Here is a 26741-nt window from a genome sequence, read left to right as displayed (position 1 = left end):
GGTGACCGCAAGAACTCAGGTGGTGGCAGCTACCTTCTGCATAGAGCATAGGGCCAGGCTGCAGTGTGTTTTCTGGATGACCTTAGTGCTCACCCATCCCTGGTCTCCATGACCAAGTACCCGCAGGTGCAAACCTCTGCTGTGGACAGGCATCGCTCTGGCAGTGACGACTAGGGGCAGAAGTGAAGTGACTTTCCTGCCTTTGTCACACTACCAGGATGGGGCTTAGCTGGGACTGAGACCCAGGTGGCCTGCTCCTAGAGCTTGTACTTGTGGTCCTTGGACTGTCTGCAGGACCAAAGGCAAGCTGTGTCACTGCAGATGACGTGTGTGGTCTTGCAGGGCAGTAACAGGAAGAAGAAACAGTAAAGGGCCTTGCTTGACCTTGGACACTCAGGAGGAAACTGGCTCCTAGATGGCTTCAAAGTCCCAAGAAGGCTGGGCTGCTTCTCTCCCCTTGGCGAGCTACTTATCCCGCACTCTGTGCCCTTAGGCTATACACTTTTGTAGTGCTGCACAGGTAACTTGGTGGCAGTCCATTTAGGCGCTGGTTAAAGGGAGAAGATGGCGGGAGATCCCAGGGTGAGCAGTAAGCACCTAGGCTCGGTGCTGAGACCTGTGATAAGCTAAGGGCAGGGCACGGACATCTGGTAAGTCCTAGGAGTTAGCCTGGTCACCAGGTCTGTGGGGACTAGTGCCAGGACCAGCTAGAATGTAGTGTTCAGGACAGAAAAAAAAGCCAAGGAGGCCACAGGTGAGGCTGATCAGGGCTGCAGAAACACCTGAGTAAACGGAGTTGGGGGCTGCAGGGGAGTGTGATGTAGATGTAGATGTACATATATATATGTAGATAGGAATTTTGTTTTGTTTTTGCTTTGTTGTTGTTGTTGTTTTGAGACAGGGTCTCTCTCTGTAGCCCTGGCTGTCCTGGAACTCACTATGTAGATAGACCAGGATGGCCTCGAACTCAGAGATCTGCCTGCCTCTGCCTTTGAGGCTGGATTAAAGGTGTGTGGCTCCATCACCCAGCATAAGTTATTATTTTTAAAGAGATTTCCCGGGGTTAGGGATTTAGCTCAGTGGTAGAGCACTTGCCTAGCAAGTCCAAGGCCCTGGGTTTGGTCCTCAGCTCTGGGTGGGTGGGGGGGGGGACAAAATAAAGAGATTTCCCTGTAGCTTTGGCTGGCGACTCTGTATAGACCAGGCAGGCCTCAGACTCAGCTCCTTCTGCTTCTCATCCAGTGCTGAGGCTAAAGCTGTGCTGCACTGTGCTAGTTCTGCCTAACCCTCCAGGGCTGTGTGCAGGAGCCACCGAGCCTGGTGGTTTGTAGTTTTTATTGAACCTGCATCTCCTGCGTTCTAGGGTAGTGCTCCTCCTACAGGCTGTCTCCTCAACCAGCAGTGACTGGCTTTACCTGAGCCATTGCTAGTTATTTGTTACACCCGTGAGGTGCCTCGTGCACACCCACCTCCACCCCTACCCTTAGACTCTCTGTGGCCTTCCCATCTCTTCCCCTAGTTCATCCTTGATCTCGAGTATAGCCCACCTAAGCCTGTGAGGGCTTTTTCTACTTTTTGGAGACTACTATGTGACCTTATAACTCCACAGTCCCTTCACATTCTTAGAACCCTGTGTAACATTGATACCTTGTCATTTGTTAAATCCAGAAAGTTGCTTGTTCTAGAGCAGTTCTGGTTCAAGGGTCCCTGGTAGGAAAATGTGGAGATTAAGGTGGCTTCCCTCTGCATCAACTGCACCAGAGGTAGTGTGGGACCCAGTGACCATCACTCTGCACTGAAGCCATAGCTTGTTAGCTTCTTTGCCTCAGTAGGCAGCTATTTGTGGGCTGAGGGTGACATCGATCTAGAACAAACAAGCATGCAGTGCAGGCTAAGTGTGGCTCCTCCCTGCCTCCTTCCTCTTGCAAAAAGAAAGCAGGTGACTTGTGGCCAGGAGCAGTTTGCCTGAGGGTGACATCAGCTCCTCTATCCAGAACGCATGACCTTGGATAGGTGCTCCTGTGCCTCTGTTTCCCTTGTTGGCAGAATGCCTGGTTTTGATTTGGAAGAGGGGAGAAGGGGGAAGCTGGTAAAGAGAAGCACGTAGCAGGGAACAGCCCACCAGTGCTTTGGGAGCCCTCTGTGGAGTGGCCCATAGTGCCTTTGCATGCCACTATAGGTCCAGGCCTGTTCCCTCTGAGGGCTGCATCTGCATAGGCAGCTGGTGTCTCTGGTTGGTGTGGGTGGAGATGTGGAGAGCCCCCGGTTCTAGGAAGGAGCTCCAGGGCCGGTTGCCAGAGTCCTTAGAGAGATGCACAGGGCTTGGCTGTATCCCCGCATTGGGAAAGCTTCTTGAAGGCCAGGTTCCTTGGAGATACTAACCCTTCATAGTACCCAGCCTCCATCCCAGGCAGGGCCAGACAGTGATGATGGTGCACAGTCAGCTCACATGTTGTCTTCCCTTCCCTCCCTCCAGGCAGCTGCAAGAATAAGCTGCCTGAAGCTTGGGGGTGGCAGTTGAGAAGTGTCTGCTGCCACCGCTCTCTGTGCTCAGGGGACTGGCCCAGCACCCTCTCCCTTCCCAGCAGGAGCCTGCAGGCTGGCAAGTCCAAGTGGTTTGGATGGGTGGCCCCATTTGCAAGCTGTAGCTTGAGACAGGTTTCAGACTTATGTCCATCTCACGCACACCCCTCCCTTCTTCCTTTCAGTCTCAGGGGCTGCAGCTGTCAGCCTTGTAGTCACAGGCCCTGTCTGTACAGAGTGCCACTGGGCCTGATTCCCCAAGGAGAAGAAGGGAGGAGCTGGGGAGGGAGGTGCTGCCAGAAGATGAAGGCAAGCCTCCACAGCAGACGTTGGCTTTCCCGGCTTTTCTGTGGTAACATGGCGATGGTAGAGAAGGTAGTGCTGGTGGTGTTGACTGGGGAGCAAGGAGAACACTCAGCTCTCTGGCATTCAACCCTTACCGGGTCTTGACTGTGTCACTGACTTAGATCGTCTTTGCAACAACAGGAAGCAGGGTATGGACCCAACTGGAGTGCCAGAGCAGAGCCACCCAGGTCTCAGAGCATGGGCTGGCTCTCCAGGAGGATTTTGACACTTTGCCTTCCCCTGGCATGTCTTGAGTTACAGGATGAAGCCCACAGTGGTGCCCTACCCCCTGCCCCATGTACCCTCAGACTGAGGTGCCCCTGCTGATCCCTGCCTTCTTGGTTCTATTTATTCTCCCACTTGGCTCAGATAACACCACCTCCCCTGAATCCCCAGACAGAGTGCTGCCCTCCTCCCTAGTTGCCATAGTACTTCCTTCCCCACATTGTTATTGCAGCCATCTCTCCACTAGGCCTGAGGCTTGAGGCTGCAGGGGCACCATCCTGTTCCTGTGGCTTCTGGGAGGAGGCACAGGCCTCAGCCCTTGGGAAGACTAAAGGGCTTGTGACAGAGTGTGTCTTTGGGGACCTTGGAGCACTGAAGAGCAGAACAGGGTTTGGGGAGATAATCTGCTCTCCCTTCCCCCTCGTCTACCCCTCACCCTCTCCCATGTATGCACGTGTTTTTCAGACTGGGTATTGCCGTGTCCCACACCGCCTTTGAATGTTTAGCAGTCTTCCTACCTCATCTGCGTTGGGATTGTAGATGTATGACCACTCTTGGCCCTTCCAAGTGTATATTTGTTTTTAAGGTTAAGTCTCACGCAGTTCTGAGTGGCCTCGGACTTAGAAGTAACTTGAGGATGATCCTGAACTCCCCAGTCCTCTTGTTTCTACCGCTTAAGCAATGGGATTGCAGGCTTTTACCTCATACTTGCCTTATATTATTTTTGAGACAATCTAACTATACAGCCCAAGCTGGCCTGGGACTCAAGAGCTTAGCCTCCTGAGTTCTGGGACCCGAGGTGTTCATTTGGAGCTGGGATTTGTTCAGTCTTTGCCGTCTGCCCCCCCCCCCCCCCCCATCAGTCTCCCGGACCCTGCCATTGTCAGGGCAGTGTAAGCGCCGGCTGCTCCCTGTCTTTACTACAGCAGCCTTGGAGGTCTTGAAAAGCAGTCCATCACCTCCCTTTACTCACGTCATCCATCCTGCTGTGACCATCTCTGCCTGCCTTCCTGGCTGCCACTGAGTTTTACGTGGCCTTGCAGCACCAGCTTCCTTGTGATGCAGAAGTGTCCATGTCGCATCTGTCTAGATCAATAGCCCTGTGTACACAGCTGGCTCTAACCAACAAATGTTTTCTCTCGGTCTCCAGGGGTTCCTGTGGGACTCTTTGTAGTTCTGCTGATGCACTCTCCTGCTTGAGACTGTGTCAGAGGCCAGAGGGCATTTTCTCTGGCACTACTGTTTCTCCAAAGTCCATACCATGTGTCACCATCCGTGGCTTCACCAGAACTTGATAGGGTGGCAGGGTGAGCAATTAGGCAGCCAAAAACTTGAGGAACAGCCACCCAGTCTTCCAGCACCAGTCATGTAACCTTGCCCTGGCACCTACGAAGGGCAGTGACACGTGTTGCTCTCTGTCCTGATTGTGTTCTGCCCTGGGGCATGAAATGGAATCTCACTATGTTATGTCTTGTTTGTTTATTAAGAGTCTCTGGTGGACAGGGTGGCTTCACTGAATGGCTCCTCCTGCCTGTGCCTCTAGAGTGCTGGGATTACAACTATATGCCATGGCTCCTGGACTTCTCTGGTTTTGATTTGTGCTTTCTAATGGCACATTGCCTTTGTGTTCTATTTTTAGACATTTGATCATCATCTGTGGAGAAATGGCCTTTCATATCTTTGACCATTTATAAATTGTGTTGTTGCCTTGCTAATTTGTCTGAGTTCTCTCCTTCTCCCTCTCCTCTCTCTCCTACACCAGCATCTATATCCATATATCTATATCTATATCTATATCTATATCTATATCTATATCTATATGGTGCTGGGCCCTTATAAGGTGGGTGTTGTTTCCTTCCAGTGTCTTTGGGTGGTGCCCAGCCACAGAGAGAGGCAGATGAAACTGCTGGTCTATGGCAGGAAAGTTCAAAACTGCACCTCTTCATGTCATTGTCCCATTCTTATTTTTTAATTTCCCCCCCTTGAGACAGCGTCTCACTATGCAGCCCAGGCTGTAGATTAGATTGGCCTCAAAGTCAGAGAGCATGTGTGTGCTGGAATTAAAAACATGTGCCGGGGTTGGGGATTTAGCTCAGCGGTAGAGCGCTTGCCCAGTGAGCGCAAGGCCCTGGGTTCGGTCCCCAGCTCCGAAAAAAAAGAAAAAAGAAAAAAGAAAAAAAAGCATGTGCCACCAGACCAACCTTGTCTTCCCATTTTTTTTTTAAAGTATGGCCAAAGGGCCAAGACCTGTAATGCCAGCATATTTGTGTGTGTGTTTGTGTGTGTAGGATCAAGGCTAGCCTGGGCTACATGAGGTATGTCTCAAAATTCAGGACTCAGCCATGTATGATGGCTAATACCTGTCATCCCAGTACTCAGAAGGATTGCCACAGTTTAAGAACAGCCTGGTTTACAGATCTTGAACCCTCCCCTCAAAAAATAGAACAAAAAAGCAGACTTTAAAATGCATTGTGGACTGTGGTGACTCAACCGACTTTCTGACTTGCCATTCCTCTTTGCTGAGCCCGTATCTTTCTGTTTTCAGCCACAGAGATGACCAGAGCTGAAATTACCTTAAATCTTTCTCTTCCCCTGCGTGGCTTTTGAACAAGTTTGTAGATGACTTTACCAGGTCACAGGGTGGGAGCATTTGAAACATGAGGTTCAGTTTGTGTTTCTGGACAGAGACCACGAGGGCCAAGGCTCCAAAGCAGTAGAGTAGTGCTGTGTTCATGCTGCTGTTTTCAGCAAGGGAGCCCCTGCTCTTCATATTTGGGGGGTCTCTGGTCATGTGTGTGGTTTTGTTTTGTTTGGAATAGAGTCTCACTGTAGTCCTGCTGACCTTAAATTCTCTACAATCATTCTACCTCAGCCCCTTACCAGTTGACACCAGCATCCCTTGTAAAGTTTAAGAACTACAGGACACAGATATCCTCTCATTCCTTACTAAATGGACAGAGGTGAACAAAACAGACCCATCCATCAGGGACTTGCTGTTAAGACAGCAAATGAGTCCCTTAAATTACTAACCATACAGCAATGTGGCACAGGCTTGTGGTCCAGCTACTTGGGAGGTAGAGATAAGAGGATCATAAGCCCAGCACCTCCCTGGTTGTAGAGTAAACCTCAGTACCTTAGCCAGACCCTGTCTCAAAAAGTAACATGGAAATGGCCTGGGGACTCGATGTGGTGGTGCACACCTTTGATCCCAGCTCTGGGGAGGCAGAGGTGAGCAGATCTCTGAGTTGGAGTCAGCCTGCTCTACAGAGTGTGTTCCAGGACAGCCAGGGACACACAGAGAAACCCTGTCTCAAAACAACAACAAAGGACTGGAGCTATAGCTTCGTGGTGAGCGCTTGCCCAGCAAACAAGGCTTAGCTCTGTCCCAGCTGCTATAAGGAAGTTACAGAAAATGGGGATGACACACATGTAGAGTTAGGGAGCGGTTACCGAAGATCCCTTCAAAAGAGGAATATTTAGGGACCAGAAAGATCAGTTAAGGGCATTGGCTGCTTTTCCATGGGATCTGGGTTTGATTTTAGCACCCACATCGTTCAGGTCACAACTGCCTGTAACTCCAGTTCCATGGGGATCTGGCACATTCTTCTGACCTGTGAACTCCTGCAGATATGAAGGACACATAGACTCATTTGTTGTTTTTTGTTTTTGTGACAGAGTTTTTCTGTATATCTTGGAACTTGTTCTGTAGACCAGGCTGGCATGGAACTCAGGCTGCCTGTGCCTCCTGAGTGCTGGGATTGTGACGTGTGCCACCACCGCCCAGCAAAATTTTAAGTGTTTCAACATGAACTGTAGAGATAACTCAGTGGCTAAGAGCGCATATTGCTCTTCCAGAGGACCTAAGTTCAGTTCCCAGCACCACATCAGAAGACCAGAGCTTTGAAGTGGCTTAAACACCCTGTGGGGTGGTGGGGTCTAAAGTTTCTGCCCTCTTAAGGCACCCGCTGTCACGTGGGACCCATGTATTAACAAACACAGGAACATAAGATTCTTAAAAATAAGTCTTTATATTTTTAGCCCTAGATGGTGGTGGTGCACACTTTTAATCCCAGCACCCTGAAGGCAAAGGCGGGCCAGTCTCTGTGATTTCAAGACCAGCTTGGTCTACAGAGGGAGTTCTCAAAACAAAGTATTTTTGAAAAAATGATTTAGCAGTAGCCCTTTATCTGTTTGTGGTGAGTTGAAAGGGTCTTGGGAGACAGAGGCAGGCAGATCTCTGAATTTGAGGCCAGCCTGGGCTACAGAGTGAATTCCAGGACAGCCAGGGTTATACAGGGAAAGGATGTCAAAAGGGCCCTCGATTTTCCCTCCCTTTTTGGTGATGAGGTGGTGCATTGGGTAGGCTCATGGCTGCTAAGGTAAACCTGAGATGGTGAGATGCACAAAGGAGTGAGGCCTATTGCCACTGTAAAGGAAGTCCTAAGATGCAGGTTTTAGCTGGGAAGGAGTAAGGTCATCCTTAGGTCATACACTCAGGCCTCGGTTCATTGCTGCTTTAACATTCATGTTTCTTTTTTAAAAGATTTATTATATATGAGTACATTGTAGCTGTCTTCAGACACACCAGAAGAGGGCATCAGATCCCATTAAAGAGGGTTGTGAGCCACCATGTGGTTGCTGGGAATTGAACTCAGGACCTCTGGGAGAGCAGTCAGTGCTCTTAACCACTGAGCCATCTCTCCAGCCCAACATTAATATTTCAGATATCACTAAGTAAAGAAATGTTAGCTTTGCACAGACAGGTGTGAATTGTTTTCTTTCTGATGTTACAGTGTTACTGGTATAAGTTGGGTCTGTGCACATGAGTATGATGTGGGGGGAAGCATGCCATGATACACGTGTGAAGATCAGAGGACAGCTTGTGGAGTCTGTACTTTTATTGCACCTTTATGCAGGTCCTGGGGATCAAACACCAATGGTCAGGCTTGTCTGGAAGCACCTTTACCCTTTGAGCCAACTTCTTGGCATGTGCTGCCATGTGTTATGTTGGGATTCTTAACTCTCAGTTGGCAAGTGATGCCACTCAGGCTCCAGCATGAGAGTCTCCTTCTCTTCCAGTGCTCCTCACTTTCCTGTCTCTCTGTGCTGCCACCTCAAGCCCACCTGACTTAGCAAGATCTGCTGCTCTCTGGTGGCCTGTCCTTCCTCAACTCCACACCATTAGGTGCTTTCCCAGGCTGCATTGAGGACCATCATTGATTGACAGGTTGTCATACGGATACTAAGGGCAGCATCACCCTATAGGGCACCATAGGTTCCCTGGTAAGGAACCTGTGATTGAGAGGAAGAAGTGGGTTTCAGCGTCCTGTTCTTATTGGAATTGAATCTGGTTTAGAGAACACGTGAGCCTCAAGCTCAGTCATTCCCTAAAGATCTGAACCCATGGAATGCCTGTGCTGGACCCTGGCAGAGGAACAGATAAGGCCTTGATGTCAGCAGTCCAGAAGATGGGTCACTGTTCACCACACACTCCCTACTCTGCTCAGGGCTGCTACCTAGAGAATGAGAGGCCCCGGGCCACAGAGGCTCAAGGACTGGCCCAGCTACTGTTTTGAAAAGGGGATGACACACTGTTTTGCACCTCCTTACAGAAAGAAGGTGGACAGGGCCAGCAACAATGCATGGAATTTTGTAGGAGCACTTAGGGCTGCCTGGAGCTGCCATAGGCATGAGATGAAGAGTGGCAGGGATTGAAGGTCAGGGGTCAGACTACAATCTCAGAGGCTAGCCATCTTTTTTTTTTTTTTTTTTTTTTTTTTTTTTTTTTTTTTGAGATAGGGTCTTATATTAGCCTAAAACTTGATGGGTAGGCTAGATTGGGTGACTGGTGAGCCCTACATAGGTCTGCTTGTCTCTGCCTCCCCAGCACCCACCACTTTGGGTTTCCATGTTATGTGGGGTGTGTGTGTGTGTGTGTGTGTTTTCCATGTATGCATGCATGTATACTGTGTGGTGTTCCTGGTGCCCGAGGAGACCAGAAGATGGCATTGGATCCGGAAGACTCCCTGAGTCTGCCCTGCCTCAGTGAGCCCTTCAGGGCCTGAGTACAGAGCTTTACCTCCTTGGGACAGTGCAGCTGTTTTGCTCATGGACAAACAGAAAGAGAGTTCCTCGGGCCCACCCAGTGCCAGGTCTGAGTGGACAAGCCGCCTGCTTGGGCTGCAACCTTTTCCTTACAAGTGCACTCCTAGCTGGCTGCTGGCTCCTGTAGGGTATTCTTTTGTCTTGCCACGCCTACCCTGGTGCTCACTGCCTTGCCTATCCCCAGGTCTTCCCTTGTGTACCCTCAGCTACCCAGCCCTGGGTAAATATTTAAGGGTAAACAGTGGGTGTGTAAGCAGCGTTTGGGAGATGCAGCTGGGTCGGACAGGTGCAAGCCTCCCTCTCTCTGCAGTAAGAGTTGTGTTTGCTCTGCTCTTCCACTACCTGGTCACCAAGGTGTCTGTCCTTGACTGTGGTGATGACTGCTGCTGTTTACAAAGCACCAGCCCTTCGCTTCTACTCTTTCTAGGTTGGCTCACTTACTGATTCTAGAAGTCTCTGTGTGTGTGTCCTTGGTGGTTTTCTGGATATGGAGACCCAAGCATGAGATAAGATGCAGGGCCTACAACAGTTTGGATCTTCTGGCCATCGGGGATATGAGACAAATGAGAGAGTGGTCAGTACCTTGCTATTGGACCACACTTCACTCTTTCTGTCTCTTGAACCTTCCCTCTGCTGCTGTGTCTTAGGTGACACAAGCCTGGCCATCCTAAGGAGCCAAGGCCTGACTCCCAACTGGATGTCCTCCCTGGGTCTCTGTTTCCTCTGTTGTGAAGGTACATACATGTCCTGAGGCAGAATGGCACCAGTGTCTTCAGGTGTACACATCCTGCTGGGCCATAGAGGAAAGCCTGAATGCCCCCAGGGAAAGCTTTAGTCAGAAACAATCCTGTGGTGAGCTTAGTCTCTCCTCAGCCCCAAGCTAGTGCTCTCTCACAGTTGTTCAGACATTCACCCAGCCAGATTAAGTTCCGTGCCCAGTCTCGTGCTAAAGGTACAGTCGTTACTAGGGCAGACCTGTCCCTGAAACCAAAATAGGAGGTGTGAGAGCCAGCAGTGTGGGGGAGATCAGCAGTAGCTCCACGGTTGCCTGACAGGCATGTGTATGTGTCTGAGTGCATGCCACATGCAGTGGGGTGCTTGTGTAAGCCAGAAGAAAGACGGCATGGTCCGCAGAGCTGGGTTATTGAGAAAGAGCAGCAAATCTCTTAACCACTGAGCCATCTCTCTAGCTCCTACTTTATTTGAAGTAACTAAAAACTGGAATAGGGCACACAAGGTGGCCCAGAGGGAGTCATTTGCTGCCAAGCCTGTTTGTTGGCTTGGGTTTGAGTCTCCAGACCTACATGGTAGAAGGAGAAAACCAACCCCTGCGGCTGACCTCTAACCTCTGTGTGTGCACACACAGGAAGTAAGTGCAAAAGAAAATACTAAAATGTGTATGCTGATGGGATAAGGATGCTATTTAACACCGTGCAGCTACTGCTACGCGTACTCCACACCTGCTTCAGGATGGTGGCCGGAAAATGTTAGCATGTTACCATATTGAACTGCTCTGGTTCTGTATGAGCAGAAGGCCTTGTGTGTACATTGAAAGCACTCTAGCTCACATGTGAGTATGGGCGTTCACATGGCGTGACAGATGAGTAGTGACTCCCGGGTGTGCTTGTGTGTTCAGGGCTGAGACTGCAGTAAAGCTGCAGGAGACAGCTCCAGCATGTGCTGCCGCACACTCACGCCTTAAGAGTTTGGTTATTTGCAAGTTCAGAAACTTCATCCTGGTTTTCGTGGCCCCACCCACATACTCAGCTTTGCTCTAGAACCAGAGAGAGCCACAGTCAGACCTTTACAGGCTGGAGATGTGTGTCCTATAAAATCTCCAAGACGAGGTGCTGTGGGAGATGAGGCCCGAGTGACAGGTTAGTTGAGGGTACAGGACATGGGGTAGGAAGGAAGCCAGGTATACAAATAGAGGGAATGAAGCCCCTCCTCAGCTGGGGCCACCCTTCATTTTGAGGTCCCATGCAGGGGACTTGTTATCACAGCAGGCCACATGCCACATCATGTCTGACCATGATAATGACAAGAGGTAGGCTTGCCTTCCTGGGGTCTCATCTTCTGAAGCAGAGTGCAGGTGAACCCTGGCTGGTGGTCTCTGCTTCAGGCAGTGTTGGAGAGCTTGTAGGTGGGGTGGACAGGATGACAGCAATGAGGATAAACAGCTGCCTGGAAGTCGGTGCTCCTGACTGTCATGGTTGGGTTTTCACTCTTGCATTTCACCTTCAACCTGTCTCAGACATTGTCACATTCCCTGTGGCACCAGTGTGCCCTTGACCTGACTGAGCTGCAGGCCTCCTTGGTGCCAGTTGCACTCTAGTGAGCCTTCAGTGTGAGCATCTGTGAGTGGGCTCTGGATGAGACAGACAGTTTATGCCTATGCGCCTTGGACTGGCTTTGCCAAATGAAAAGGTTTTACTTGTTTTTCCCAGTCTGCCTAGCAGCATGTCCGTCCCCACCCCCAGCTTTCAGTTGTTGACCCAACTGCAGGTCTTGTATGATCAGTCTTCTCCTGTGTCTTACAAGACTCAGTAGCCAGGTGTGGAGACAGAGGACTAGGAGCCCAAGGCCAGTCTCCGAGGTACCAGGTTCATTCATGGCCACCTAGTTTAAAAAAAATAATGGACAGTCAGTACTGAAGAGACCCTTAGAATGCTGAGTTGGCGTTAGAGGAGGCCCTCCCCACTGGGAGTCATCCTGGCCATAGCAGCCCTCCACACTGCTCCACCCTCACCCACCCCACCCTCAGTATCCTCAGAGTTCCAGGAGTGGACCTTGTCTCAACATGTGTGGGAAAGGAGCTCTCTTCCAGTGGGGCGACAAAGACCTCTCATTTCCAGAGCCGCTGGCAGCCCTAGTCTGACATTCCCAGGCTCACGAGAAAAGCAAGTCCACGGTTTCAACATGTTGCTTGAGACCTGGACTTCGCTGGGTGTGGCGCTATACTGTTTGGGATTCCAGCTCAGAAATCAGCAGTTGCCTATCCTGTTCTTTCCCTTTCTTTCCTTTCTTTCTTTCTTTCTTTCTTTCTTTCTTTCTTTCTTTCTTTCTTTCTTTCTTTCTTTCTTTATTATTTGGAGCTGGGAACGGAACCCAGGGCCTTGCGCTTGCTAGGCAAGCATTCTACCACTGAGCCAAATCCCCAACCCCTCCCATCCTGTTCTGTTCTTTCACTTCGAGGTGGCTGTGGAGGCCTAGTATCTCTAGCACTCACTGCAGACCCACTGTGTGGAGTATACAGGTGTTCCTGAGAGAGGCCGTGTGTGCTCTGGACAGCTATGGGAGGACAGGGAAGCAAACAAGAGTGCAGTCCTAGCCTGCAGGCTTTCTAAGGAACCTGGACCTCTCACTGAGCATGGTGCCCCACTGCACCCTACAGTCTTTCCCTCCCCTGAACCCTGCCATGCTCCTCCCCTTTCTATATCACATGATCTCACTCTCAAGCACTCTCTGCCAAGAACCTGACCTCTTGAGAGCAGCCGCTCCCAGCTGGGCATAGAAGTTTAGTTTTTCTGTTCTTCCCAATTTTATTTATTTATGTATTTATTTATTTATATGTATGTGGGTACACTGCTGCTGTCTTCAGACACACCAGAAGAGGCCATCGGAGCCCCATCACAGATGGTTGTGAGCCACCATGTGGTTGCTGGGATTTGAACTCAGGACCTCTGGAAGAGCGGTCGGCGCTCTAACCACTGAGCTGTCTCTCCAGCCCTCTTCCCAATTTTAATGTGAAGGTGTTAATCCCACCAGATGAGAGAGAATAAGACTACTACCACTAGTTTTGAGCCAAATCTGAAGCAAGCTTTATTAAATTCTGGCCAGGATGGTGGGCACTGGCCAGGTCCATACCTGGGATGCCCAGACTATGGTACCAAATTACATTAGTCAGAGGCTTCTACAGGCAAAGCCCACAAGGCTATGTGCCTCCCCCTATGTGGGATCAAGCACGTCCTGTGCAGTTGGGGCAGCCACGCTCTTTACAGGCGTGAAAACACACGGCTTGTTACCTCGCATGAACAGTAACCCCAGCACTCCAGGGGCATGTCTTCAGGCAGGTGGGGATCACAGGTTAGAGGTGTGAGTCATCACAAAGTCCCCCTTTCTTCAGAGCCCTAGGCTGGCCTTGAATTCAAGTTAGTCCTCCTGCCTTAGCTTTCTGCATGCTAGTGTTTGGCGTGTGCCACCATGGTTTTTGTAAGTGAGTAAGTGTCTGAATACCACAGCAGCCTCAGCACTGAGGAGTTAGACAGGCATCATGGCGCTCACCTTTAGTCTCAGGATTTGGAGACTGAAGTAGGGGTCACCTGTGTATTTCAGGATAGGATCATATGAGTGAAAATGAGGATATGACCAATCTATATATGGTTAAGGAGAAGGATTTATTATAGATATGATGTAGAAAAACAGCAGAGGTGCCTAGAAGAGTCCAGACTACACATGCCAGCAGGATAGACCAGGGCCATGGAGAAGGGAGGAAGAGAAGGCAAAGAGGGAACCAGGAGCCAAGAGAATGTGTGGACAAAATGGCTGAACTACACAGGAATCTGAAGCTGGAGGAAGGGAAGCCCAGTTCCTGGGCTGGAAAGGTTTAGGGTAGGGGTTCAGGAAACAAGAGCCATTGGCATGGAGTGATACGTGTCCCGGGTTTCTTTGGGACCAGACACTATATAGTGAGACATTGTCTTAAGAAATAAACAGTCTTTCCACAACACCCTTCTGCTTGTCCAGCTCTCCCTCCTAGAAAGCAGCTCGGCGTGTGTCCTTGTAGAACTTAACATCTGAGCACAAGACTGTTTTGCCTCATGTTCCTTCTCTGGTTCTTTTTTTTTTTTTTTTTTTGGAGCTGGGGACCGAACCCAGGGCCTTGCGCTTCCTAAGCAAGCGCTCTACCACTGAGCTAAATCCCCAACCCCATGTTCCTTCTCTGAAGTGGAAGTGAAATTCACTTCAGGAAAAGTTTCTAGGGGTTGACCCAAGTCTGCAGAGGGAGCTCTTGATAGCCTGCACTGGTGTATTAGTGTGTGTTATTCACCTGTTATAGCCACAGTTGTCACGCCAGCAGCAGTATCCTGTAGAGCCTGGCCCCTGCCATCAGTGCGTCCTGACCTTGGTGCAGGGAGCCTGAAGGACCTGCATGTGCCATCTGTCCTGCACTCTGCCCAGAGCCTCTGCTCTGGGTGATGGCCTCTTGGAGCTGTCAGCCTCTGTGATGCACCTGGGCTTGGGGTGTCTGTCATGCCTGCTTCCCAGCCCCTTGGTAGCCACCAAAACCTTGAGTCACATGAGATGGTATGGGTCCACCTCAGAGCATGCTTTACTGGTTGCTTTTGGTAGCCAGTCCTAATAGCCTGTCATGGGGACGAAGTTGGGTCTCCTCTCCTGTCCCACAAAAGACAATCTGGAGCAGTGCTGCTCTGTCCTGTGCCCCTTCTCAGTGGCCTCTCTCCACCAAGGCCTTCAGTGTTGCCTCCCTCTGCAGTGGTTTGCCCCAACTACCTGCTCCTGCCATACTGTTCAAGGACTGATGCCAGCTGCTGTGCTGTCCTCTATGTCCCCACCCTGAGGCTCCCACAGGGCTGGGGGATGGTGCCTGTTGCCAGCACAGTGTGCCTGTGAATGAAGGAGCCCTGTGGCAGGAGCCTGGGGAACCACCTCTCTCCATTGCCAGCTGGCCTCCTCCTCTTCTTTGTTCCATAATAGCAACTCAGTGTTGCCAAGTGTGGGGGCTCTCAGGATGGGGCCCACAGATCACCTAGGGCCTCGTTAACATCCAGTCAGGCCCTGCCTGGGACCTCCCAGGTGAAACAGCGCTTTCTGAGCCTGGCCCTCCAGGTTCCCCTGTCCATGGTGGGCACCAGGGACCAGTGAGATCGTCCCCAATAAGGACAGCATGAAGTTAGGGTGCAGGTTAGTGAGCAGCCCTTCCTCCATGTACACTCTACCCCCATTGTCGTTCTCTGTGAGAGCCCCTATGTGTTGCCCATTTCCTACCAGTCCCCAGCTGCTGGGGATGACTGGACAGTGTCCCCCCCCACCCCTGTGCCCGGCTGACCCACATTCCATCTCCACCCTTGCACGTGTATGTACACGTGAGGCCATGTCTCCTGGCCGCCAGTCACCTGACGCTCAGCATCAGATTTCTCACTGTTCCCGTGAGAGCCACAGCAGCCTGTCCTGAAGAGACGTGGGCCCCACTGCTGAGACTCTGCTTGCCAGCCATGCCACAGGGTCCTCTTAAGAAACTCAGATGTCCCTGGTGACCCTTCCTTGAATGACACGGTCCATATTTCCACCCACCTAACTCCATTGCTGAGGCGGTAAGAAGACAGAGCTGACTTCTTGTTTCCGCGCCTTGCTTCTTCTGGCTCTGTGACGGGCAGACGCCTGGCCCTGTGGCGAGGCTTCCTTGTCTAATGGAAGTGTGCCTATCTCCGGGATCTGTCCCAGACTTGGCTAAATGAAGTCACCCATGGAAAGCCCTTAGCCATGCAGGGAATCCCAATGCCCGAGAGGCCAGGGCACAAGGGTCATGAGTTGAGGGCCTACCTGGTATAAGGAAAAAACAAAACCACAAGTGAGAGAGGTCCACTCACTCTCCAGCTGTATGCCTCCTGAGCTTGGACTGAGTGGACACTCCTGAGGCCTGCACTGCGCCTCCACAGACTGGCTGTTTAAGTCATTGTGTGCCTCTCCTGTTCCATTACGCAGAGGATCTCCTCACAGCAAACACTATGCCAAGTTACAGCCCCAGTCATCTTTCCCCCTAAGATGTATTTGTTGGTTTCTTTGTCTGTTTTATTGTTTTGTTGTTGTTTTAAGATAGGGTTTCTCGGGGCTGGGGATTTAGCTCAGTGGTAGAGCGCTTACCTAGGAAGCGCAAGGCCCTGGGTTCGGTCCCCAGCTCCAAAAAAAAGAACCAAAAAAAAAAAAAAAAGATAGGGTTTCTCTGTGTAGCCCTGGCTGTCCTAGAACTGGCTCTGTAAACCAGGCTGGCCTCCCAACTCGGAGATCCCCACCCTCACCAAACCCCCACCCCCAGGTGCTGGAATTAAAGACCTGTAACCACCCGATTGATTTATTTTACATGTATGTGCCTGAGTGAATACATGTGCGCCATATTTGTGTAGGTTCCCTGGGAGGCCAGAACAGGATGTTGGATGCTGTGGAGCTGGAGTTGCAGACACTTTTGGCTGTCAGTTGTAGGTGGTGGGAACCAAACACGGGTCTTTTGCAAGGATAGCAAGGGCTCTTGACCACTGACCCAGACCCTCCCTCTGTTTTCCTTACCTTTAAATAAATACTGGTGCATGATGATTAATGTGTCCACTTCCAAGTTTCTCCTCTAACCCCACTGGCAATGCCCTAGGTCACATGAATGATTCTAGGAGCTGCGAAGCCAGCTATGGTAGGCCAGGTCCGTCAAGACCTGTACACCAGGGGCTGCTGGCTTTGAGCCCTACTCTTGTGTCTTTACTGTGTCTGTCACCACTTAGAAGGTGGGAAATTGACACAATGTAGCTGTCATTCTTATTTATTTTGTATATGTATGGCTGTTACTGCCTGCATGTCTGTCTATCACCTGCCTATTTGGTGCTCATAGAGGCCAGAAGAGAGCATCGGATCCCCTGGGACTGGAGCTATAGACACACACCCTGTGGGTGGTGGAAATTGGACCCCCTTCTCTGGAAGAACAGCCAAAAGAGAGCCATCCTGGCAGCCATGTATTAGCATCTTCAGTATGGCACTAGGAGCTGTATCCCCCAGTGCTCCTTAATTTTTCTTGAGTCAGGGTCTCACTGAGTTGCCCTGGCTACCCTTTAGCTTATTTTGTAGCTAAAGCTAGCCTTGAGCTGCTCCTGCCCCAGGCCCCTGAGTATATGCCTGTGTCCCTGCACCAGGCTTTGCTCTTGTCAGCTTCTTGTTGATGCTACAAGACTGAGAATTATCAATGTTGACAAAGCAGCCTATATTAGCCCAGGCCCAGCTTCACCATACCTAATGTCGCTGGCCTGGACCTATGGTCTTTGACTGAACCAGTTTCACTGGTGCCGTCTGTAAACTCCGGGACTCCTCAGAGTGATCTTTAAAGGCAGAATAGAAAAGGTGCCAGTTATAATAAGCTAGCCTTCTTTTAAGATTGTTACCTGCTATTGATGTTTCGTCTCTTTATGGTCACCTGAATAACTCAGTGGAAGTGGCTATAATTGTTTTCAAGATAGTTGTGAGCACCCAAAATCTTCAAGTATGTTTGTGATATAATAAAATTCATACTTTGGTTGTTTTGTGGGTTTATGGAGTTTTGGAAACAGAAACTAGACCGTTTTATGAGCTTTTTACTATTGAGCCACACCCCCAGCCCCTCGCTGGGGGATTCTGGGCAGAGGCTCTTTCAGTGAACCACATACTATTTATTTATTATTTATTTTTTTACTGTAATTTGAGACAGGGTCTCACTAAATTGCCTAAGCTGGCCTTGTATTCACTCTGACTTCAAGTTGACTTTAAACTTTTGACCCTTCTGCTTCCTAGGTAACTGCAATGCCTGGCTTAAACTTATTTTTCTAAAAAGTCTGGAAGAAGCAAATCTGAGTAGGCAGAAGAGTGTGGGTTAAGCTGCCACACACACAGGGCTGCCTGCGAGCCTTAGGGCCTGGGCCTGGGGCTACTCTGCTCCATCTTTGTCTCGTCATGAATGTAACAGCCACTGCTCGTCCTGGGGGGCGCTCGCAGGCCTGTTTTCTCCTTTATTCTCAGTTTGTGGCACTGTGGACTGAGCAGTGTGGTTGGCCGTACCCTGGATTTCAAGAGAGGAACTGAAAGAGGAGTTCAAATCCTAGCTGTATTGTGTCAGCTGTGTGCCCTAAGGCAAGATTCTTGACCTCTGTGAGCTTTGTCTTTTCCTGGGATCGAAGTGCATTCATCCATCAAATTCAAGTGAGCACAATGCAGTGGTACCTACATATGTAATAGAGGCTGAGGCAAGATGGTCAGCCATTTCTAGTAAGACACACCTTTAATCCTGGCACTGGGGAGGCAGAGGCCTGCAAATCTCTGAGTTTAAGACCAGCCTGGTCTACAGAGAGAGAGAGAGAGTTCCAGGACAGCCAGAGCTACAAAATGAGACTCTGTTTCAAACAAACAAAACTTAAATTTAAAATTACATTATGTATGTTGTTTTGAGGGGTGGCACCGGGCTGGAGAGATGGCTCAGCGGTTAAGAGCCCCGACTGCTCTTCCAGAGGTCCTGAGTTCAATTCCCAGCAACCACATGGTGGCTCACAGCCATCTGTAAAGAGATCTGATGCCCTTCTGGTGCATCTGAAGACAGCTACAGTGTACTTATATATAATAAATGAATTAAAAAAAATTGAGGGGTGGCACCTTTTCCGGGCATATGTGGAATTAGAGATGGTTTGGTCAAGGTGGCTCTCTCCTTTCACTCTGGGTTCAGGGATCCCACTCAGGTCACTGGGCTTAATGTGGAGCTAACCAGCATGGCGGTTAAGTTGAATGAATGAGGAGTTTTAATGAGGGATTGCCTGGATCAAGTCAGGCTGTGGTTACATGTGGGGGTTTTCTTGGTTATCACTTGAGGTAGGATGGAAGGTCCATTTGGTGCAAGGACAAACGGCTATGGACTGCACCTTGATCTGTGTGAGGGAGGAGAGAGCTGGCTGGCAGCATAGGTACAGCGGCCTCTCTCTGCCCCTGGCTGCTGATGTGGTGTGTGGTGTGACTGGTTTGTCTCAAGCTCTCGCCTATGTGACTTTGCTGCAGTAAGGGACTGCATGTAACCTGTAGTTGAAGCCACACCCTCCTCCATGGTACTTTTGTAACAAAAATGAAACCAGAGCACCTGCTGGCCAAATGCCTGCCCTAAGGCTGGCATTGCTGGGGACCTGGTGGTGGCCTGCTCAGCTGGGGCTCCCCATGTAGTAAGGGAGGGAACTTGTAATCAAAAGTCTTCTGAGTTGTGTATGTTTCAGTGGCTGCCTGAGAGCCCCAGTGACTTGTAGAGGGCTGTGCCAGCTTTCTGAGTGATGTCTACAACCAGGAGTGCTGTCACGCTGCTGTCAGGAAGAAGGGATGGAGGGCTCAGTGAGGCAGCAAGCGGAGGGCCGTGGATTCTGAGCCTGCTCTTTGCCCACAGCCCAGAACGTGACGGTGGATGAGGTGATCAGTGCCTACAGGCAGGCCTGCCAGAAGCTGAACTGCAGACAGATCCCCAAGCTCCTCAGGCAGCTGCAGGTATGCGGTCTGCGGGCACTCGTGCGCACATGCGTGTGTTCTTGCATGCATACACATAGCTCTGCCCTGGAACCTGCCCAGCCTGCCGCCCCCAGGGCCTGTGTAAGGACAGCTGCAGAAACCCCTAGTTCAGCTGCAACAGGCCAGAATTACAAAAATGATATTACCAAGTCTTTCAGCCCTAGAAAAATTCTGTCCTCAAAGAAACACCTTACTTAATCTTGTCAATTAAGTCTAAACTTCAAAATTCATTCCTCAGGTGTGAGAATTTTAAGTCAAGCATTAGCCTGGGCTCTGAGGCCTGATTCAACAAACAAGAACAAAATGGCAGAAACCTAAGTCTGGATTCAGAAGTGGCGTATACTCCCTGCTGCTTAGGAAGTTAAAACAAGCTGCACTGCCTGTCAGTCAGCCCAGCACTTAGAGGGTAGAAGCAGGAGGATGGAGCTCAAGGTCCTTCTCAGCTACAGAATGAGTTTGGAGGCCAGCCTCAGTTATATGAGACCCTGTCTCCAAAATCAAAAACAGGCTGGCCAGAGGCTGAGAGGCAGAGGTGCCAGTGTCCAGCGTGACAGTCTGAGTTTGACTAGCCGGAACCACATGCTGGCTACAAATGGAGGACTATGTCTTCCACATGAGCACAGTGATATGAAAAGAAGGTTTAGATAGAGCCATGGAAAGCAAATCGATTCTCATTTCTCCTGCACATCCCAAGAGCCCTGTGCTCAGCCTGTGGAAAGACTTGTAGAAGTGGGGCTGCCAGCTCAGGAGTGCAGGCACCAAGCGCTGTCCCAGCTAGTGTGAACGCAGGCGCACTCTGCCCATTGCCTCCCTGCTTTCCATGGTCAGCCCTTGCCCTACCTCCACCTGGGGCCCTTTCGGTGCCTGGGACATGGCCGTCACTGAGTTCCTGGGCTATGTGTATTTTGTGGAGTTGGCAAAGTGTGGCCTTGCCATTTCCAGGGAAAGAGCCACTCAGTGTGGCATGTGAGGCAAGTATGAGGGCCGAATAGACCTGCCCCTAACCAGACATGTATGTTGTCAAGCCAGCCCGAGCCTCTGGGTCCTGGGGCTTGACCTCTGTTATGGCGTTTGACCCTTGGGTGACAGTGAAGCCCAGAGAGGGACCTGGTGTGTGGGTTAGGTGGACCCTACAGGGAGGTCTGGGAAAACACCCAAGCTGGTGCCTTTGCATCCTTTGCTGAGTACCACGGGTGGCTGTCAGTCTGCCTATCTCAGTCCTTTGGGCCAGTCTTCCTCTGGACCTTGACCTCATGTCATCAGCTGGAGTGACAGGTCTGTGGCTGCCTGGCTGCAGGCAGATTTTTCTCATGTCCTAGGTGCTCACAGCCAGTCCTGATTGTCTCTAGGCCTTCATCCACCTACCCTGCCCAATCCCATCCCAGATGCCATCTCACTGCAGGGCATGCAGAGCCCATTGAGCCTTGGCTCCCCCACTATCAGGCCACCCCACTTCTTGGGGTGTCTTACCTGCCTTGACCAGCTCCATCCTGCTTTCTTAGGAGTTCACCGACCTTGAGCAACGCATCAACTGCCTGGACCTAAAGGGTATGTGTCCCCACGGACAGCAGGGGTAACCAAGGGCTCAGTGGTTCCTGTAGGAGACAGATGGATGCTAGTGGTGTGGACTGTCCACATAAAAGATTCCTGCCCCTTCCCAGGGGAGAAGCTTGACTACAAGACCTGTGAGGCTCTGGAGGAGGTCTTTAAGAGACTGCAGTTCAAGGTCGTGGACCTGGAGCAAACCAACTTGGATGAAGATGTGAGTATCCATGCTCCTTTTTGCCTCTTGAGACTTGGATGGGGAGAGGGCAAGGGCAGGGCCTCTTGGAGACCAGAAGCAGGTATCTAATATGACAAGGGTGGGCCTGAGACCCTGAAGATGAGGCTTGGGAAGCAGGGTGAGGAGTGAGAGTGGCCACCAAGAGCTATTCTGGCTATCACACTAAGGGGGCTGATGGGTATCTGGAAATCACAACCTCTGAAGGCTGTGTTCTTGAGTGTAGCTTGGAGAAGAGCTCCACCCTCCTGGGTCATACAGAGCATACCTGTCATCCTGAGGCTGCTGCCTGCCCGGCACCCCTCCTGTGGCACAACCCTTGTGTTTGCCTTGGCCACCTGACCTGAGGCCAAGCCCACATGTGCCTGCCTCCAGGGTGCCTCAGCCCTCTTTGACATGATTGAATACTACGAGTCGGCCACCCACCTCAACATCTCTTTCAACAAGCACATCGGCACTCGAGGCTGGCAGGCTGCTGCCCACATGATGCGCAAGGTGGGTACCTCACAGGCTGGTAGGAAAAATGTGAGGAAGTACCTGCCCCAGGCCCATCCTCTCCTGTCCTCCTACAGAGTAATCCACCGCCCTTCCCCTCCCTAGCATGGCCTTGGCAAGTGGCCCTGTCCCAGCCTTGACTTACTCCACACTGCAAGGCTGGGACAGGAAGGAACCCAGCTGGGTCTACTGAATGACCTACCCCTGCCTTGTCCTTACCAGACGAGTTGCCTACAGTACCTAGATGCCCGCAACACACCCCTGCTGGACCACTCGGCACCCTTTGTGGCTCGCGCCCTCCGCATCCGCAGCAGCCTGGCAGTGCTGCACCTAGAAAATGCCAGCCTGTCCGGGCGGCCCCTCATGCTGCTGGGTAAGTCTGTGCCTGTGAGGCCTGCTGCTGGGCAGGTGACCCAGCACATGAGCTGGCCAGTCACTCCCACCCACCCACTCCCAGCCACAGCTCTGAAGATGAACATGAACCTACAAGAACTGTACTTGGCGGACAACAAGCTCAACGGCCTTCAGGACTCGGCCCAGCTGGGCAACTTGCTCAAGTTCAACTGCTCCCTGCAAATCCTGGACCTGCGGAACAACCACGTGCTGGACTCAGGTGCGTGGCCTCCTGCTCCTGTCCATGCTGTTACCCAGCCCCTTGTGTGCCCAGCCCTGTGCCAAGGTAGAGATGCCAAGTACAAGCGTGAGCTCTCCCAGTACTGTCCTCCGGGGCTACAGACGGCAGAGTGTGCTGGCAGTGAGAGCTCTGACAGGAGCCTCCACAGGAGAGAGTAGCCAGTCAGGCCCAAGCCTCTGGATCTCTCTGCAGCACGAGCAGAGGTGCCATCAGGGACAGACAGGCACTGACCACCTGCCTCCCCCAGGTCTGGCCTACATCTGCGAGGGTCTCAAGGAGCAGAGGAAGGGGCTGGTGACCCTGGTGCTGTGGAACAACCAGCTCACACACACAGGCATGGCCTTCTTGGGCATGGCGCTGGTGAGTCTAGGGGCCTCTTAACTGGCCTCGTCCTGAATGGCCCCAATGCATGTTTAAGTTTTAAATCTTTTATTACGTGTGTGTGTGTGTGTGTGTGTGTGTGTGTTATATAGGTCAGAGGACAGCTTGCAAGAGACTGTTTTCTCTTTCCGCCATGTATAAATATTTCAGGTTTCAAACTTAGATTCTCAGGCCATCTCACCAGCTGTGCACCCTGTTCTTTCGTGCTTTTTCTTTTTGGGGTTTTTTAAGATTAGGTTAGGTTTCTTTATGTAGCCCTGAATGTCCTGGACCTGCTATCTAGACCAGGCTTATCTCAAACCAGCCATCCACCTGCCTCTGCCTCCCAAGTGCTGGGATTAAAGGCCTGTGCCGCCACTGCCTGTCTGGGCCATTCTATCATTGTGTTTTGGTAACAGACTATGTAGGACAGTGCTTTTGCACAAACTGGATATGTTGGCTTAAAAAGTTAGTATTTGGGGGCTGGAGAGATGGCTCAGCGGTTAAGAGCACCCTGCTGCTCTTCCAGAGATCATGAGTTCAAATCCCAGCAACCACATGGTGGCTCACAACCATCTGTAAAGAGATCTGATGCCCTCTTCTGGTGTGTCTGAAGACAGCTACAGTGTACTTATATATAATAAATGAATAAATCTTTAAAAAAAAAGTTAATATTTATGAAAGCAGTAAGTTTTTAGTCTTTTTTTAATTTTTATTTATTTTATGTATATGAGTACACTGTAGCTGTCTTCACACACACCAGAAGAGGGCATTGGATCCCATTACAGATGGTCGTGAGCCACCATGTGGTTGCTGGGAATTGAACTCAGCTGGTGCTCTTAACTGCTTGAGCCATCTCTCCAGCCCTAGTTTTTAGTCTTTTTATCATCACATAACACATAAAAGCAATTCCAGCAGATACAAACACTCTGGAGGGCGCGGTGGGCACTTGTGTATTACTGCCCAGGCAGGTCCCCTTCCACAAGGAGGCTATCTTCAGGGTCCTGAAAGCCATCAAGAGACAGGCTGGGTGAGGGGGGGCGGGCAGTGTGGGCTTTGGGGTAGACTATAGGAGGAGAGGAGTTCGTTTCCCAGGTCTGTGGTAGGATTGTGCTGAGAAGCCAGGCAAGAGGAAGGAGGAAGTGTGCCTTGGCTCCTTTTTCCAGCTCCTTTCCTGACATACCTTTCTGGCCTTTCCTCCACCCATGGCTCTCTTCCTCCCCTACCCTGTGCCTTCCAGCCACACACACAGAGTCTGGAGACACTGAACCTGGGCCACAACCCCATTGGGAATGAGGGTGTCCGAAATCTCAAGAATGGGCTCATCAGCAACCGCAGTGTGCTGCGCCTCGGCCTTGCCTCAACCAAGCTCACATGCGAGGGTAGGATGCGGGCCAGGCGCGCTGGGGCCAGCGGGGCTCAGCAGGGCGGCCGGCCAGTGGCCAGGCATGGGGCCCTTGGCCAGCCCCTGCGGTCCCCCTCCCAGGCGCGGTGGCCGTGGCAGAGTTCATCGCCGAGAGCCCCCGCCTCCTGAGACTGGACCTCCGGGAGAACGAGATCAAGACAGGCGGGCTCATGGCGCTGTCCTTGGCCCTCAAGGTGAACCACTCCCTGCTTCGCCTGGACCTGGACCGAGAGCCCAAGAAGGAGCCGGTGAGGGTGCCTGCTGTGTACCAGTGCTGTCATGGGCAGGGGCAGATGGGAGGGGAAGTGGGTAGAAGCCACACAGAGCCCTAGCCAGGCTGGGTCCCACAGGTGAAGAGCTTCATCGAGACACAAAAGGCGCTACTGGCTGAGATCCAGAATGGCTGCAAACGAAACTTTGTGCTGGTGCGAGAACGTGAGGAGAAGCAGCAGCTGCAGCCGTCAGCCTCCATGCCTGAGATCACCATCACCGCACCCCAGCCCCTAGAAGAGTCTGGGGATCTGCCAGCCATGGGGGCTCAGAATGGGACCCCTGGGCCTGGGCCTGGCCCTGACTCAGACTCAGACTCAGACTCTGACAGGGAGGAGCAGGAGGAAGAGGAGGAGGACCAATCAGACCAGCAGAGGGACGAGGGGGGCACTGACCAGAGTTCCTCGGCCCCCTGCCCTGCCCTCCTACCCTCCACGGACTCCCTAGGCCCTGGTGACAAAAGCCCCCCAGGGAGCCCCTCCTCCCCCACTGAGCAGCGTATTTCTGTCTCCAGCCCAGGCCGAGGTCACAAGGTATTTGTGGTGACCCGGGTGGAGAGTCCACCTGAGAGGCCAGAGCCCCCTGTTCCTCCCACCTCTGTCTCTTCTCCTCCACCCTCTCCTCCCTCCCCGCCTGCCTCTCCACCATCTCAGACCATGGACACCCAGGACCCAGAGTCATCCGAGGCTCAGCCCCAGACGGAGCCATCTCAGGCAGGGCAGCCACTGCCCAATGGCCTGAAGCCTGAGTTTGCCCTCGCGCTAGCCCCAGAAGCACCCCCAGGGCTGGAGGCTAAGGGTAGCAGCTGCAGCCTGGAGCACGGTAAGGAGTGAGAGATGGGGATGGGCTACCAAGGGAGCACCTACCTGTAGGTGGCTTCAGATTCTGCTCTGCGGATTGGTCCATAAAGGGATAAGGAAAAGGAGTTGGTCTTAGGTTCCCACTTTGGGCCCTAGATTTCCCACTGGGGTGGGGACTGTGTGGTCTGGAGGGACAAGGCCATGTCCCCACCTACTTCTAAGGAAGCTGCCACCTACTGCCTACAGCACTGCACCGCTCCCATGGTGTCAGCAAGCTGGAGGAACTGCTTCTAGAGGCCAGTCAGGAGGCCCCGCGGGACACACTGTGACACTGTAAGTAGATGCGGATGTGAGGGCAAGGCACGAAGAGCTGAGAACCCTCTTCTCACTGTCTGTCCTCCACCTCTGTCCCCTAGTTCTTCTGTTCCGGACAGTCTGTGATGAGCCGAAGCCATCCCCAAGGACCTGCTGACTCCCTGCCTAGTCCCCAGGAAACCAGGCGGAGCTCCCCAGGCCCCGCCACAAGAGCACTACAGCCACAGGGGCACAGGGTGGGAGCGGCTTCTGGACTTGAGCACGTATTTATGTGTTTGCCTGTCTGCCGCTCCCCAGATTGGGGCAGGGGTGGACAGGAGGGAAAGAGGATGCAAGGAGCTCTCCAGGCTCAAGGAGGCCAGCCACAAGGCTGCCCTGGTCCTGGAGGGCCCAGTGACCAGCCTCACCCCTCAGGACCTAGCTGGTGAGCGTGGTGGTAGAGTTTGCCAGCCCCTGTGGGGTGGGGCGATGGAGAAGGAACAGAGCTTTTTTCTCTAAAGTGCAATAAAATCTATCAGGGAGCTGGGCACGCAGCAGTGTGGCTCTGGGCCCTGCTACCCGGGCTGCTGAGGCTGCGCCCTGGCAGGCACTACAGCAGTGGGCAGCGGGTGGGTGGACGGTGAGGGTGGGTTGGGCTGGGCCACTCCTGTTGGAGCAGCTCTCACACCTTTTCTAATAAATGGAGCTGGGTTCACCTTCTGCCTCTGTTTCCTGCTGGGCCCAGGTACTTAAGGCGTGGGAGGGAGAGAGGATGAATGGTCACAGCACCCCTGTTGGTTTGGTGCCAGTGATCTCCAAAAAACCCAGAAGGTCGGACACACCCTGCACCCCCCTCTCTATGAACCCACACCTCAGGAGCACACTACAGCTGCTCCCTCTCTCACAACCAGCCTGGAGGTTCCCAAGGTGCAGGGGGAAGGCTATCCCGGGCTGAGACAGCAGGTCCAGCCTGTCCTCTCATCACCCCACTTGTTGAGGGAAGAGTGTGCACAGGCCTGGGAGCTCCTGCTCTGTCCCTAGCTAGCACGTGCCTGGCTTTGGTGGGACGTGTGGTTCAGCAGTGGGTGCTTGCTTGCCTTCTTGGAAGGCCACAGTCGGTCTCAGGCACTACAGAAACAAACCTAGGGAGAACGGCTAAAGGAAACGCCTGCCTGCCACCTTCCTGTGTGGATGCAGACTGCCACCTCATGGTGCCAT

General features: G+C 52.0%; 1 protein-coding gene across 2 annotated transcripts in view; it reads left to right on the top strand.

Annotated features, from left to right (window-relative positions):
- Positions 1-26072, top strand: part of Ppp1r37 (protein phosphatase 1, regulatory subunit 37) — a 32015-nt gene extending 5943 nt beyond the window's left edge. The window contains exons 2-13 of one of the 2 annotated variants that reach the window (NM_001107482.1): positions 19367-19464; positions 20988-21033; positions 21147-21247; positions 21641-21760; positions 21983-22133; positions 22218-22373; positions 22642-22754; positions 23995-24136; positions 24241-24407; positions 24510-25251; positions 25476-25562; positions 25646-26072. In NM_001107482.1, the coding sequence (NP_001100952.1) occupies positions 19367-19464; positions 20988-21033; positions 21147-21247; positions 21641-21760; positions 21983-22133; positions 22218-22373; positions 22642-22754; positions 23995-24136; positions 24241-24407; positions 24510-25251; positions 25476-25558 (1919 nt within the window). In that variant the 3' untranslated portion in view covers positions 25559-25562; positions 25646-26072. Of the gene's footprint in view, positions 1-19366; positions 19465-20987; positions 21034-21146; positions 21248-21640; positions 21761-21982; positions 22134-22217; positions 22374-22641; positions 22755-23994; positions 24137-24240; positions 24408-24509; positions 25252-25475; positions 25563-25645 lie in introns of those variants that run through there. The other variant, XM_063261305.1, reaches the window with a different exon arrangement.
- The last annotated feature ends 669 nt before the right edge of the window (positions 26073-26741 follow it).

The sequence above is a fragment of the Rattus norvegicus genome, chromosome 1 (genome assembly GCF_036323735.1).
Source record: "Rattus norvegicus strain BN/NHsdMcwi chromosome 1, GRCr8, whole genome shotgun sequence".
Taxonomy (NCBI): Eukaryota; Metazoa; Chordata; class Mammalia; order Rodentia; family Muridae; genus Rattus; species Rattus norvegicus.
The sequence above is the reverse complement of the archived record's forward strand: the minus strand, read 5'-3'. Positions and strand labels throughout refer to the sequence as shown.